Source organism: Cystoisospora suis, assembly GCF_002600585.1.
Source record: "Cystoisospora suis strain Wien I chromosome Unknown contig_401, whole genome shotgun sequence".
Taxonomy (NCBI): Eukaryota; Apicomplexa; class Conoidasida; order Eucoccidiorida; family Sarcocystidae; genus Cystoisospora; species Cystoisospora suis.
Window position 1 is genome coordinate 1 of NW_027153202.1, and position 14,526 is coordinate 14,526.

Consider the following 14,526-nt stretch of genomic DNA (forward strand, 5'->3'; position numbering starts at 1 on the left):
AAAGGGAAATTGCACCTTCCTGCCGCATCGTGGTTCAGAAACAGATGAACGCCATGTAGCGCAGGAAGGTGCAATTTCCCTTTTCGCACGGGCACCACTACGCCACTGCCGAGTAGGGCTGCGCGCACCGAGCTCAACAGCGCACTTCTGTCGTTTCTCTCCTTGTCCGCGTAGCTGTGCCATAATGTAAAGACACGGCGAAGCAGGCCAAGAGGACCCAGTAACAGAGAGCACAGCCAATCGGTTCCCCCTCCAGGTGTCGGTATGCACTATCCTAACGATCGGGACTACTTTGGGGACCCTCGCAGGCGGCGACAAGAGTGTGCAGCGGGTACCCTGGCGCCCTAGCTTGTTCCGCATGGTGTGTTCCGTCCTCGGAACGCCTGTCGTCTAAACGCGTACGGCCAATGAATGAAGGGACGACCCTCCGCCTGTTACCCAACAGTGTGCTGTGGAGTACCTCTCCACTTACGACTACAATGCGAGGAGCCCTGTTCTACGGAGGCACCACGCCAGTGGGATCTGCTTCCGGCGTGCAAACCCCCACAGACTGTACCCTTTAAAAGTTAGACACAACACGCCGGTAACCTGTACGTGTTTCCAACTGCATGAAAGAGCTGGAATGCGGAATAAAATACAGGCTCCCACAAACAGATCTTACCTGGCAGGTAGTACGGCTCTCAATAGCCGCGCTAGCTGTGGCCCCTGTCCTTTGTCCTCTGTACCGCCCTGTTGACGAGTAGAAGCTGAGGTATCCGAACATGTAGAAGAAACCATAGATCCATCGGTGTCCCCCTTGGAAACTATTGCTATGGCCGCGTTCACCGCCCGGGCAAAGCAGTGAATGACTCCGAGATCCGTGCCAGAGAGAGAGCGCCCGAAGACCTATGTGCATAAGCCTACACAAGCAGCTTTATCTTGACGCAACGTTATGAACCGAGTCGCGGGGAGGCCGAAAACATGGTCTCTTGTCGCGACGTCCACGGTCCATGCGACCCCCTGTCGTGAAGCTTCCAAGTCAACATGGCGGCGCGTAAGTACAGCATAATCCGCTTCGTGGTGTTATCGTGCGGAGGCGCGCACTCAATAGGAATGAATACCGTGGCAAACATAACGGCAGTCTCAAAAGTTGCACGAGAAATAGCTGCCGCAGCAGAAGCTGAAGGTCGATAAACGAGATGCCACCCCATATATTCAGCAATGAAAGAACTACACAGGGGGTTTTTGACAAGAATGCTACAACCACGAAGACCGCCGGCTGTCTAGGCTGTTTCTCTCCCTAGTATCACACTGCTGCACTGAATAACCAGGAAGTACATCGCCACGGTTACCCAGTGCTTCGTAATATTATGTGGTGGCCTGTCCCTACCGCCTCTTAAACTTTCTCTTCGTTACCACCCCCCCCACGTGTAACACCGCTCGAGCAGAAAATGCTTCTCCCTCCTCTTCCTCCCTGGCGCTGCGCCCTTCTGTGCTACGATGTCGAGCTGTGTTTTCAACTCGTGTTTCATGAGGCTGCACTCCGAATATCCCGAGCAGGCCCCTCAGAGAGACCTCTGCGAGGGAGTCTTACAGAACTGTTCTACTTCCTTCAGAGACGGAAATGTCAAGAACCGAGCTATAACAACACCGGAGAACGGAAAATCAGGGCACGAAAGATTCCCGGTAACCGCAGTAACGACACCTGTTGGATAGAAGCGCCCAAGGAAGCTCCTTCTTCTACCGTTTGTCGAGTAATGTCGACCTTCACGGTTTCTCGCCTCTGTATGCAAACAAGACACAGATACCAGCGGAGATGAAAGGTTCTTCTTGCGTTCACACACTCACTTGCAGTTACACTCCGTTCGGGGCATCATGAGCCCAACACGGCCGCGCGAAAAGTGCACAAGCGGCGGCGTTCTGGCGTGCAAGTTAGACAAAATTGGTCTTCTTCCTTGCCACCGGATGTCAAAAAGCCGTTGTCGAGCATCCCTGGACAGCCTGAACTTCGTGTGTCTTCGACCGCAAGACAGAACTCTCACTGACAACTCCCCATGAGGAAAGTATACACGCACTCCACACTCGGACACCTCACGGTGGCCCGGCCCAAACCATTCTCAAAGGAATGACCTCGCGGGCAACAGTTTATGAACACTCATGTGAAGGAACATCCCTCCCCCATATGGTCAAATGAAGCAGAGTACATACACACGCAGACAACGTCTCCGTCTCGAGTGCTGAGGAAACCCATGGAAGTGTGGCTTTCGTCCTATCCATGTACCACATTACCTTGCACATCCACCGTTCTGTAAGAAAGATTGCTACCGCTGAGTCCCAAGTAAATGAACTCAGCTTTCTTTATCTCTACCACAATGAGGGAACTTTCTCGCTCAGCAGCCTATAGATAGCCAACTCAAAAAGAGACTCATGTCACAGCTGTTTGTGGTGACGACCGGATGATGTAGGTGAACTACATGCCCGGCATTCAATCTAGGCCTCATTTCGAGAAGAGGTCCCCCATAGAATGCTTGCACAGTTTGGAACTTCACCACCACTCGCTCAAGGATCCGTCCGGTATTGTGTCCATCAGCTCACGTGCCATATATTGTTATATGATGGGTTTCGAAGACGATACTCTTTCAGTACAAGATCGAGAGTATGGAGGGGCTTCCACTCACTTCATAGCATAGGCATCGCAGTCACTCCATAGGTCAGTCACTCCGGGGTATGATTCTTTCTGAACCTCAGACTCACCCATATAACAAGATTTTCTTTTTTTCCGCCGTCTTCAGTAGTCCCAGAAGATGTCATCGTATCACTTCCGACTGCACTCAAAACCAGCTTACGAGAATGTCCCCCTCCCCAACCTCCAGTATCTCTGTGTTCATTCAAAGCTGCTGTCTGATCCTTACAGAAGTCGACAGTTAACAGGAAGTCATCCGCGGTCAGTCCTTTTCCTTCTGTGAGTCCCTTGTCTCTCTCTTGGCGACTTGCTTCATGGTGTCCATGGGCCGCGATGGCTGAAGAAGCGACGAACCAAAAAAACACACGCACAGCAAGACAGCATGTACAGTCAGCGAAGATACAGGAACGCTGGGCGCCTAGCTACCTTGAAAGAGACACGCAGAACGCGACGAAAGTCGCACTGTCACCCTGAAAGACGAAACCCGCTTCTCAGGTGTGGATTTGCTCCGACACCATTGCTACCAACAATGTACACACACCGTACTCAGCAGCAGAAAGACACTTCATTCAGTACCGACAAAGGTATCTGCACACACAGCGGAAACTGTACAACGAATTTGAACCACCACTTGGGTACACGGGGCTAGTTAGACACAATGACACTTCATCGGCGGCTTCCAAGAGTTTAGTAGGAACTCAAGGATTGAAAATGTTGTTGAACAAGACATAGGAGGTCTTGAGTAGGAGTCGTCCCTCCCTGCTAAGAGCACCAGCACCCGCAAAACTCCCGGTTACTCGTATCATGCACGCCGGACTTCACCCTCCGTTGCCGCAGTAACGGACGAGAACGCGCGTAAGCCTACGACCGAAGTTAGTCAGCCATTCCTCCAGAGACAGACTGAAACAGACTCGACGACCGCTAGTTAGTCTGTCTTACATCAGGTCGCCCACACATCGAAAAAGACCTCTCCCCTCCCCCCATCGAAACAACCGGAAGAAACTCAGACAGTTTTTGCACAGGAGCTGACCCTGCTAATAAACAGTTGAGAACTCGGCTCCGGCGGTCTGTTTCGTCAAAGAAAACTACTGTCCAGCTGAGAAGTTTGCGCTAGACAAGAACATAGCCAGAAAGCCACACTCAAGAGAGTTTACGGTTGAATGCAGTAAGTGTGGTCCGTCTTCATAACCGGACTCAGCTCTGCCGACCTACCTCGCTGTTTTTCTTTCTCTGCCTCTTCGTGGAGCCTGCAGTCGAGCCTTGGAGAAGATCCAAGGAGACGAAGAGGCAGCATGACTTCGGGACTGAAGAGAGTAGTCTTGGCATGAGCAGGCATATCATCGGGACCTTCGTATGTGTGTTGGAAATACTTGTTATTCCAACTCTCGGGAACAACAGAGCTCATGACAGGTTCAACATCTCTCAAGCTGTTTGAAGGCAGAACAGAGAGAGAACAGGACGTATGCTGTGTCCATATGTGCATTAATAGAGGAATACCCCATCCGCTGTCTTGTCGAGACGAATCATCAAAGTCGTCGCTGTCGCTGCGCTGGTAGCCTCGCTTGCCTCCCTGTCTTTGGGACTTCACTGCGTCCTGAACTGCCGAAAGAAAGGTATCTATCTACGAGAAACAGAAGAACAGAGAGGGTGTAAAGACAAAAACGACGCTGCTAGTCGGGGCACACGTTCCCTGTGGGGTTCTGAGGCAACTTCCTGGTCCGTGGTCTCTCTGTCTCGGCATTACGACAGAGGATAGCTCTCACTCCCGGTCGTATGCTTGCAGTGCACTTTTTAAAGCGACTACCCCCTCTTCGTCCCCCCACGAATAATATGATTCGAAACAGAGAGAAGCAAGCATGAAGATGCGCAAACTGACAGAGACAGCTACCTTCCTGATGAGAAGTCGGCAAATGCAGGGTAGCGGATGTAACGTAATATAGAGCATTTGACAGATGTTTTACAAAGAATACTCCACATCTTCTCTCGACTCCTCTTGTTCCAATCCCGCCGTGCATCCCACGGAGAATCAGTAACATACAGAGCGTGGCCTAAGACGAATGCGAAGAAGGGAGACAGGTTGGCTAAGAATCCATGTGGGTTAGAATATGGTCATGCAGTAGACAAAGCATTCCGTAAAAAGAGATAGACAAGGTCGTACCAAACCAGTCACTCTCTCTACCAATCCTACAACTCGTTTCATCTCAAGCACTTAAGTATGACAGTAGAAAAGCGCGAGTGCGGCAGCGGAGCTATTACCATGCCGCAACCTATGCAGTGAACGCAACGAAACTCCACTCCGTCTTTTGTCATTACACTGTATCGTGGGTCCTACGTATAGTACTGAAATCGTACGAAGAAGGCACACCCTCCCTCGTGAGCCATAGTTTTCGTAGCTAGTAGCCCAATCAAAACAGGTAGTAGGAACGTAGTATTAGTTCAATCCATCTATCTTTCTACCTACTGACCTCACCTCTTTCCTCAGGTCTTCGCATCCTCTCCGTTGAGCGGTCACAGTGCGCTGCACTCGATGAAGAACAGGAAGGAGAGTTATGACCACCTCAACGTCTTCTCCAGCACGGCCTTTCTCATCATGACGACCCCGGCCATCGATAATATAGACACCTTGCCAAGTGCCTAGTAACATTCCCCTACTTGAACTGAAGGGTATGCTTATACTCTGACCGACTAACAACGGCCAGGCGAACCTAGGTGGCAACGGGGTAGCTTGCTCTACAGCAGAAGCAAGAGAGAGAGAGGAGATGGACAGAAGGGAGAGAAAAAATGATCGGAAAGGGAAGCATCTCAAGACGAAGGAATCGTGTTGTCTCACCACCAACTCTACCAATGCTAGGACATCCATCCTGACTAGATTTCCTAGGGCGTATCTTGGAGATTCTCGAAACTCGAGAAAGCATAGCTTCTTAAACTGGGAAGGTTACGTGTCGATTCCCAGAGAATGAAGAAAGGATAAATTGCCCATCTTCTCTATTCGGCTGTAGAGAGGGACATCCGAAAGCGAGCGACTTACCCGTCAAAAGATCAAGAACTTTCTTCATATCTCTCCGGACCGTAGGATCTGCGTTCTCGTTAACAGAGATCCCAACGCCAGGTGTACATACAGCTAAATGAGCTACCCAAAGTGTCTCTGTCCCACTCGATTGTTTCCGTCCCATCTTCGACTGCTTAGAAAGAGAAGAGGAGTAAGAGGAGGAAGCTGAAGAAGATGAAGGGGCTGAAGTGTCACCGCTTTTTTCTCTGTGGGAAAGAAAAGATGAGAAATCTTCGTGAAGTCTCAAAACTTCACGTTCCACGGTGCCCCCAAGGAGGTGGCATCCTTGACTAGAACTCTGGAGGCGAACAATACGCTGCGCTAAGGGAAAAGAAGAAGAATAGAGCGTTGACGGAGAAGAAGCTGTCGATTGGGAACGTGTACTGCGTGAAGAAGGCTTCATGGTTGTCGTAGACGTGGTTGCATTAAGAGGTGCAGGCGAAGCTATGGACGTATAAAGGGGAGTAGAAGAAGGTAGCGCGAAAAGAAGAGATGAAGAACAAGAAAAACCAGATGAAAGAAGGATCGAAAAGAAAAAGAAAAGAGGAACGAGAAATTTAGAAGGATATAGGTTGAAGTCCAGCATGGAGAATATCGGATTGTTGCCGAGAGCAGAAATCAGCAGAAGTGAGAAACGATAGAAGGATGAGACGTAAGAAGGAACAATGACGATCAGAGAAATAACGGAATATCGAGGGAGAGGGAGAAAAAGAATGCGGTTAGAAAGTAGACAGGGCGGAGTCTGGATGGAGGATAGTATCTTGGATACCTGGCAGGGTAGCAGCGAGAGTCAATTGTGTTCGAGGAGATGTCTTCGAGTGATGAGAGGAATAAAAGCCAAACGAAAAAGAAGAGGTGGTCCATAGCTGGACGAGAAGAATTGCTCTTCACTGCCTCTCCACATAGACAAATCCCTATGCGCTAGTACCGTGCTTCTGCCTGCAGTTGAGGTGTCCATACACATCAGTGGGACAACACGGTAGACGTGCGTGCACACGCCCTCGTCAGTCGAGAGTGGAGACAAACTGTCTCTACACAAGGAAGAAGGAGGAAAGTCACTTTCCTTCAAGCTACATTCCAACAGCGAACACAACGCGCACTGGCAGGAAAGTCACTTTCCTTCAAGCTACATTCCAACAGCGAACACAACGCGCACTGGCATCTCCAAAAGGAGTTGTACACTGATCCTGAGTTCCGGTCAAAAGCTGGAGATGGCGGCTCTACACACACGGAGGAGGATGCTGAATGAACGTGAAAAAAGGTAATCAAAAAGAAGACAGACCGACTGTGCAGGCTAGACTTGGAGTCTCTGGTCCTACCACGAGGTTCCCCGTTTTCACTTCATAGCAATTGACCTTCGGGGTCTAAGTCAGCCGCAGGAAAAACCCGTAGAATTCACCAGAAAAGTAGGAAAAGCAAAACAAAGACAGCTCAATCATTCGAGATTCCCTTCTGCATACTTTCTGAGAAGACAGCAGAAATTGCCGATCTACACCTTCTCAGGCTTCTCAACGAGACTGGCTATCAACTCCGCTCAGTGAATCACAAACAGAAAACGAATGAAAGCTTTTCCGTCTAGACACAGCAACTCACACCTTTCTCCTAGAAAAGTAACTTGCGCACATGCAATTTTCTCTGAGAGACGATGAAAAATCTGGAACAGCGACAGCATCGATACGGTTGACAACAATCAATCGACAGCGGCAAGTCAAAGCTGTTAAGCGCCCTAGATTCAAGCCTCTTTTTTCACTTTTTTCCCCCTCCAAGAAAATTGTTTCTTTTTCCTGCATATGGATTCTCTATGGCTTCCTTCTTTCTCCTAGCCGTTTTGACTTGTTTGGGAAAGTCCGCCTTTGGTTTCTCTTTCAGGTGAAATCGCGAGAATGAATCATGCAGGAAAGCGCTCTCCCGTTAGAAGGTCTTGCTGCTTTTCAGTCTTTTTCTCATGCCCTCGTCTCTCCTGAGCTTTCTCTTTTTCTCTCCTTTCTTCTGCCGGCGTTTTTTAGGAACTGCGTGCTCCGTTCTCTCGTCTTTCCTCTCATTCTCCCGTTTCGTTTTCTGTCTTCCGTAACGCCTTGTCTCTCTGACGTCCCCTTTTCACAAGTAAAAGCGCGTCCATGCTTTGTCTCCTCTCATCGGCGCGCATCTCCACTCTTCAGCCCCTGTCCACTTCTCCCAGTTTTCTTCTTTTGTCTCGCTCAGCCGTTTCCCGGTGTACTCTCAATACAGTCGCTGTTTCTCTTCCCTCCTATCTTCCCTAAATCAGGGACCTGCTGTATCGCTAGTGATTCCGTCTTACCTTTTTTTGTCTCCTCCACCACTCCTGTCTTCAGCTCCTCTTTCCTCTGACATCTCTTACTTATTCACTTCCTTCTGCGTACCTCTGCAGAAGTCGTTTTGCAGATGGGCCACTGTCTGAAAGATTTGCTCTATAGATCGGAAGAGAAGAGAAGGGACTCTCCGACGAGGAGCTGCAGGTGTATGCGGGTTTATTCTTTGTAACCCGAGGAAAGTGGGAAAGCAGAGTAGACAACCAGCTCAATGAAAAAAGAAACAAATATGAAGACATGTGGAGAAGACTGAAGAAAGGAGGAGGGCAACGAGGAGGAAGAGCTCTTTTCTTCCGGGGAGGGCGGGAAAGGAGAGGACAAGGAAGTTTCCTTGAGCACATGATTCAGTGCATGTAGAGAACGAGTCGCTGGTCACTTCTTCACTTTCCTGTCTCTCTTTAAATGGACTGAGGGAAGAGAGGGCAGTTCATTTCTTATTGTCATTCATATTCTGTTCGAATTTCCTGTAGATTCACCTAATCAGGAGCTTCACACCTCTGCACTCTACCTCAGGTGTTAGAGCGACTCCGCTGTCCATGAGCATGTATGTACGAAGGGATAGAAGCTCAACTAGGTGAAGTGTATTCACAGCTGCATTGTGTACAGGATGTACGTGCGTAGGTCACCTTTGCTTCTTTTGTCTTCCTCTCTGGGTCAGAAGTACACTATGCACGGAACGTGTAGTGGCGGCCTTTCTTCTCCAGAGACGCAACTGATCCCCAGCCGTACATACACGCCATTGCTCTCTAGTAAGCAGCAGTCAGCTTGTCCGATAAACGAATGACCATCTCTGTTGAGTTCAAATGGACTTCTTTTCTCCTAACTACTCAGGTAGAGACGATTCGAAGATCCTTTCCCCCGTTGTTTTTGTTTGTCACACCTTGGAGTCTCGCTTCTTTTTCCTTATTACTTGTATCCATGGGCTTATCTCACACGCTCTCCTTTCTACCCAGTAAAATCAAAGCATTCCCTGTGTATCTCCTGTCCGCTTCGTCTCGTCTTCTCTCTTTCTGTTTCTCCTTCTTTGTAAACGAGACCCCCCTTGTTCTTTCCCTCCGTGCCTCCCCTTTTTTCTCTTTTCTTTCACGTTTTTTCCTTCTGCTTCTCCATTTTCGCTCACATCTTTTTCTTTCAAACTTCTCTACCTTCCCTCTTCTTGGTCTCTGCCTGTTCTTCGCTTCCTACCTCTCCGCCTCTCAACGCTATATCAGGCACGAGTTAGGAGATTCATGACGTCAAATTTCGAAGCCGTTACGACTAGATATATGCACAAGTTCAAACTTCTCGGCTCTTTAGGACTTCAGCACAATGTCCCTCTCAAGTGACGATGATGACAGCGCCGTTGGGGGAGGGGGCCATTGCCATGGAGGAGGAGGGATGGTTGGAAATGGCTTCTATGATACTCAGAGTGTCTCAGAAGGAGGTACGGTCGATTCCTTCGTCATTCGCAATATTCATTTGAAACGTGATAGAGCCCGTCGAGGTGAAGATCCTGATGAAGATGAAGGCGGTTTCTTCTCAACGTTTGTCTCGACCTTCAAGCACTGTTGTGCTCCATCAAGTCGTAAACATATGAATGGTCGGGCTGATGGTATGGGGGGGGATGGGACGGGTATGGGATTAGGCATAGGAGCAGGGAGGTTATCAGCTACTGGGGGAGGTGTGAGCAATAGCAAAGCTTTGCTCTTGTATGGCGGAGTGAGGAAAGGTGGCGGGAAACGTACGCCTACGTATGGAAGCAGTAGTAGCAGTACAAGTAGCTCATCGGCCTCCACAGGGAGATTAGGCGGTGGCAGAAATGCGATGAATGAGAATGGAGGGGGGGGAGAAGAGAATGAGGCTTTACGACGACTCATCTCGTGGCGAATAACAGATACATCAGGAGCCAGTCGGACTGTCGTTCTAACAACAGAGCAAGCAGGATGGGCATGTCTCGTGTGGAGTGTGAGGTTAGAGAATAGTGAACGAATGAGTGGACGTATGTTAGGTGAGATCCTCTTAGGAGCTGAACAACAGAAACGAGATGTGGATCTATCTAACGCTCTAAAGACAACCCCGCAACTGCAAGCCATTGATCTTCTACGAAGATTAGAGGGTCGAGTGATGGAAGATATTGTCGGAGATTTCTCTGGAGCCATCATGGAGACTCAAAAGAAACTGAGAGACATAGGCTATGATGAAGACGATAACTCTGCGACCGGTGGTGCGGTGTACATGGTGATCTCGAAGATTCGAGTTCTAGGCTTATATGCAAGAAAACAAGGAGAGTTTCTAGATGTGGCTATCTTTGACCCGCTACCAAGTGAAGAAGATCCATTTCCTCCAAGCTTCCTTGGATTCAAAAGGTAAGTTTCTACATCATGGACATATACCACCTCACAAAGCTATGAAGGGCGGGGGTGGGATGGAGGAGAGAGAGTGTGGCGACCGGGCCCTTTCTCCGTGTCGTGCGGGCCATGCGTTTTTCGTGAGAGGCATTTGCTAAGGCGCAGTCTTGATTCATCAAGCACCTATGATCTCATCTGATGAAGTCGTTTTTCTCTTACATTCTCTCTCTATCTTGTATGAATCTTTGTACAAACACTAGAGATACTGTAGACAACCTCTAACTGGGTGAACACTGAGGTCCTAGCGTGACTCAGATAGTTGTATTGACATCTAAATATATATATGGATTTCTGTGTATGCCAGACGCATGAAGAGGTACAACACAGGGGCACTTGTCTTCTGGTCATTCTGCCGTGTAGGCTCTATACGTGTACCCTGGTAGTATGTATTGGTGGCCTCCAAGGTGTTTATCGTCCCAGTAGATATGCACCATTGCTCTCCGTCTGTATGTGCATAGCACCACGTCTCTATGCGCGTACGCCTGTGTGCGTGATCACATATATGCATGCACACAGGCTAGGGTTCCCGAGTTGAGACCGTCATCACAAGGGAAGTATCTTCCTGGGTGTAGACACGGGTATATTACAACAAAGCGTGCGTCTGATTCTCTCTTCAGTCTACGCGAGAACGCCTGTCTTTTCTTCTACCAGTCCTACCGTCCCTGTTGCTTAACCTCACACTCTTTTTTCCTCCTCTTTGTTAGGGGATTCTCGGCGCATGCAGTTTGTCGATCCATCTTCTTTGTCTTTGTCTCTGGGTGTTCCGTTTTTTGCGCTCCGTATCATTTCTTTCAGAGTGGAGGATTTGCAAGAGTTCGTACTTGGCACATTTAAGAATGATCCGCGGGTAAGTACAGAGAACGGATGCTCTTTCTTCTCAGAGAACTTTAGCTCTCTTAAGTACGGGAGGCGCATGCACGGGTTTGTATATATGTATGTATGAAGTATATGTATAGAGAGTGTTCTCTGTATAGATTCATACGAACTAACGATATCTACAGATGGTTGTCCACTATCTCAGCAAGTCTTTTTCTAGACGGGTCTTGCTGTCTGTATGTAGTACATATGTACATATTGTATATGTATAGGTGCATGCATAGGCTTTCTGCTTGCATAGCAAATAGGAGTCTTCCAGTGCTGTATCTGAGTTCGAACATATGTCTATACATCTGTACACAGTAACTCACATAATCGCGTATGTATCTGATGTTGGTGCATATCTCTTGCCCGTTCTGCCGATCTTCGTATCTATCCTTGTCCGTTTGAAATCTTCATGATTTCTTATGGCAGCCTAGAATACTAGGTCCCGGCTCAGGAAGAAAGGGTAAAGGAAATGGAAAAGCTGTCTTTCACCCGGTTACGCTTTCTTCTGTTTTTGTTTCTGTTTGGACCTTTCCTTGATTCCAGGAAAAGCGCTCTCCTCAAGCAAAGATCACCGCCTTTCTCTTCCGAAGCAAGCATTTGTATGTGTCTTCTCTCTCGACGTTGTTACCTATGGGCTTTCTCTTCAAGAAACATACTTCCCTCTTCCCAGTCCAGCCCTACATGGATGATGTCCTTCGGAATTCACATGAATGGTGGCATCTATACTGCTGCTGTGGTGTATTTCTGCATGTATCCTCGCGTGCCACATGTCTCCGTGTATACAGACTGGTGCTCAATGAATAGTTGCGCATGTGAAGGTCTGTTCGTACTCTATGCAATAGTCTCTTTCCTCGAGACCCTCTTGGACGCACGTTAGGTTCGCGTTAGAACAGGTTTCTACCGAGCTTTCAAGTGCATCTGGCCTTTACGCGGAAATACGGTTCCCCGTGTGTTCTGAGGTAGGCTCTCTTTGGTCACCATTCGAGTACGAATGTGCTTCCGTGACTGTGGTTATCTCTCTCTCTCATGGGTGTTTATCGTCGGTCGTTACAAGATTCTCACTTCTTCCCTTTTTTCTCCCCTAATGCTTGTTGGGCTGAACAGTTAGGAGTGGTTTTGTTTCTCTTTACTCCTCGAAATCCGACCCTTAACTTCTCTTGCTTTCATTTCTGCTCTTTTCTTCTTTCTTGTAGATATGGTCCATCAGCCCAACAGAAGGACTTCACTGCACCTCGGCCTGTAAGTGTGATTGACGGACACATTCTTTCGTTCTCTTTCAGTTTGTTTTTCTTTACCTCCTATGCGTGCTGATATCTGTCGTGACGTGCAAAGAGAGGTGAGCCCGTCAAGAGAGAAGAGGAGAGCCGGGAAGGTGTTATTAGTCGTTTCGGAAATGAAAGGAAGTAGCAAGAGAGAGACACTCTCAATGAGCATAGAAGGGGTGTGGTAGCTACAGAATCTGAGCCTGGTACCCCTTTACGTGAAGAGGTGCTCGTTCTTGGTAGCTCAAGGGGGAGAGAAGAGAAAGAAGGAATTTCTCAACTAGGGCGCGAGATTGAGCGATTTGCATGTGGTTACATCCACGTGAAGTTCTTGGCTTTTCAAAGCAGACTCTGTTCCGGTGGAGCTTTCAGTATGGCGCTGTCTTTCTTCTTCGCTTCACAAACGGTTCAGTGGATTCGCCTCCTTTCTTTCGTCTTCGTCTCTTTCTGTCTCCGATGCCTCCGGTTTGGACATCACGGTTTGTTTACATAGAAGTTGTAAAACTCTGTGGTCTCAGAAACGTCTTGCTGGGGCCGAGCCACACGAGACTGCGCACGCCTATGTTTAGCTACGCATGGTGATCTCTTCGTGTGAAGACACGTAGACAGGTCTTATCGTTCTTAGGCAGGCTTGGAGATCCCTGCTATCCTTTCTGACACATAAGGAAGATATGAAAACTTCTCTCCGAGTGAGTCTGCGTTCTTATTCTTCTCCCTTACGCATGTGTCATGCCTTTTGTGCTCTTCCTACTCCTTCTCTCAGGTCGGCAAGGACGGTAAGAAGATTGGCTACTTTCTTCTTCAATCGTTCCACAGCTCTTCTCCATGTATCACCGCGCGGATACAGGTTTCATTGGAGAGAATAGTTGTCTGATTGGGCTAAGTGTCTCTCTACATCTATACACATACGGGCTTCCCTTCCTTCTTCCTTCTCTGCTCCTAGTATTGAGGCTTGCACGACCGAAGGGAAGGGACTGTGACCTTTCATCTTCTTTTCAGTGGCTTCATATTTCTGTGCTCACAAGCCATGGAATAGGAGTAGTCTGTGAACTCTCGATAAGAAAGTATAGACGAACAGAAGAAAGACGAGGAGAGAAAACAGCGCAGTGGAATGCTTTGGTCATAAGAGGAGTGTCGACCGTCAGCAAACAACGTAGGCTGCTAGAGCTATAGGTACATACAAGAGTTCTCTTTCTGACCAGAGAGGTTTTCCTTCGCGTCGACTCATTAGATAGGGACGATGTAAACATAGATGGAAAGGACTTCTACATTTCAAATTCCTCGAGTCGTTTTCCCCCCTATTCTCTGCTGCTTTCTAATAGATACATATGCTCAGTATACCTTCACCGGCGCACCCCTGGATGGAGGTGATGTATGGTATTGCATGCTAGAGGGGTCAGATGAAGACTATCATGACAGAAGACCAACAGCTCACACAGTCATTTCAGCGGACTATTCTGACTCTCTTCTTTCTTCGTTCTCCTCCTTCCATCAGCCTAGTGGTACATCTCCTTCGTCTCTTCCCCCACCCGCACCAGCTTCTCTTCCGAATGTCCTCGATCACTTGAAGTTCTTACGGTTTTAGCTTAACTAACTTTAATATAAACATACAGCTAGACTAGATAGAAGATACCAAATTGTAGCAAGTCTTCCATACATAATGAATACAGTTTGAGGCATAGCACTACCGATCTTGTAGTTGTCCCATGTGCCTTGCATCCGTCAGTCATCATTGGACTCTTCTTGTTTCGTATAAGTCTTTCTATTGGATTGCGGCTCCCTTGTCGTGTCTACTGGCTCTTGTGTTTGCTCTTCAGACTGGATGACGAAGGAGGGACTGGCCCGAAAAGGTAGGCACAACCTCTTCTGCTCCTATTTATAGAAACATCTATCTCGGCGTATGCACATGCAGATACGTGATGAACCGAGAATACCGGACTACATATGTGTCACCGTAGACGTATCAACACTC

General features: G+C 48.3%; 2 protein-coding genes across 2 annotated transcripts; one reads left to right on the forward strand and one right to left on the reverse strand.

The window, feature by feature from the left end:
- Window positions 1-21: 21 nt before the first annotated feature.
- CSUI_001013 (secondary thiamine-phosphate synthase enzyme) lies at window positions 22-7,311 on the reverse strand (the record flags this gene model as incomplete). The annotated part of the gene is made up of 8 exons (XM_068061219.1): window positions 5,691-7,311; window positions 5,133-5,392; window positions 3,875-4,283; window positions 2,734-2,999; window positions 2,269-2,377; window positions 1,574-1,762; window positions 662-885; window positions 22-174 (listed from the first exon to the last, which is right to left on the reverse strand). Coding segments are annotated over exons 1-8 (2,217 nt in total), but the record flags the coding sequence as incomplete, so codon positions are not given.
- A 156-nt stretch (window positions 7,312-7,467) lies between these two features.
- On the forward strand, window positions 7,468-13,428 carry CSUI_001014 (uncharacterized protein; the record flags this gene model as incomplete). The annotated part of the gene is made up of 5 exons (XM_068061220.1): window positions 7,468-10,386; window positions 11,224-11,275; window positions 11,836-11,891; window positions 12,486-12,531; window positions 13,318-13,428. The coding sequence occupies exons 1-5, from the start codon at window positions 9,350-9,352 to the stop codon at window positions 13,426-13,428; spliced, it is 1,302 nt and encodes a 433-aa protein (XP_067926805.1). The 5' UTR covers window positions 7,468-9,349.
- Window positions 13,429-14,526: the final 1,098 nt, after the last annotated feature.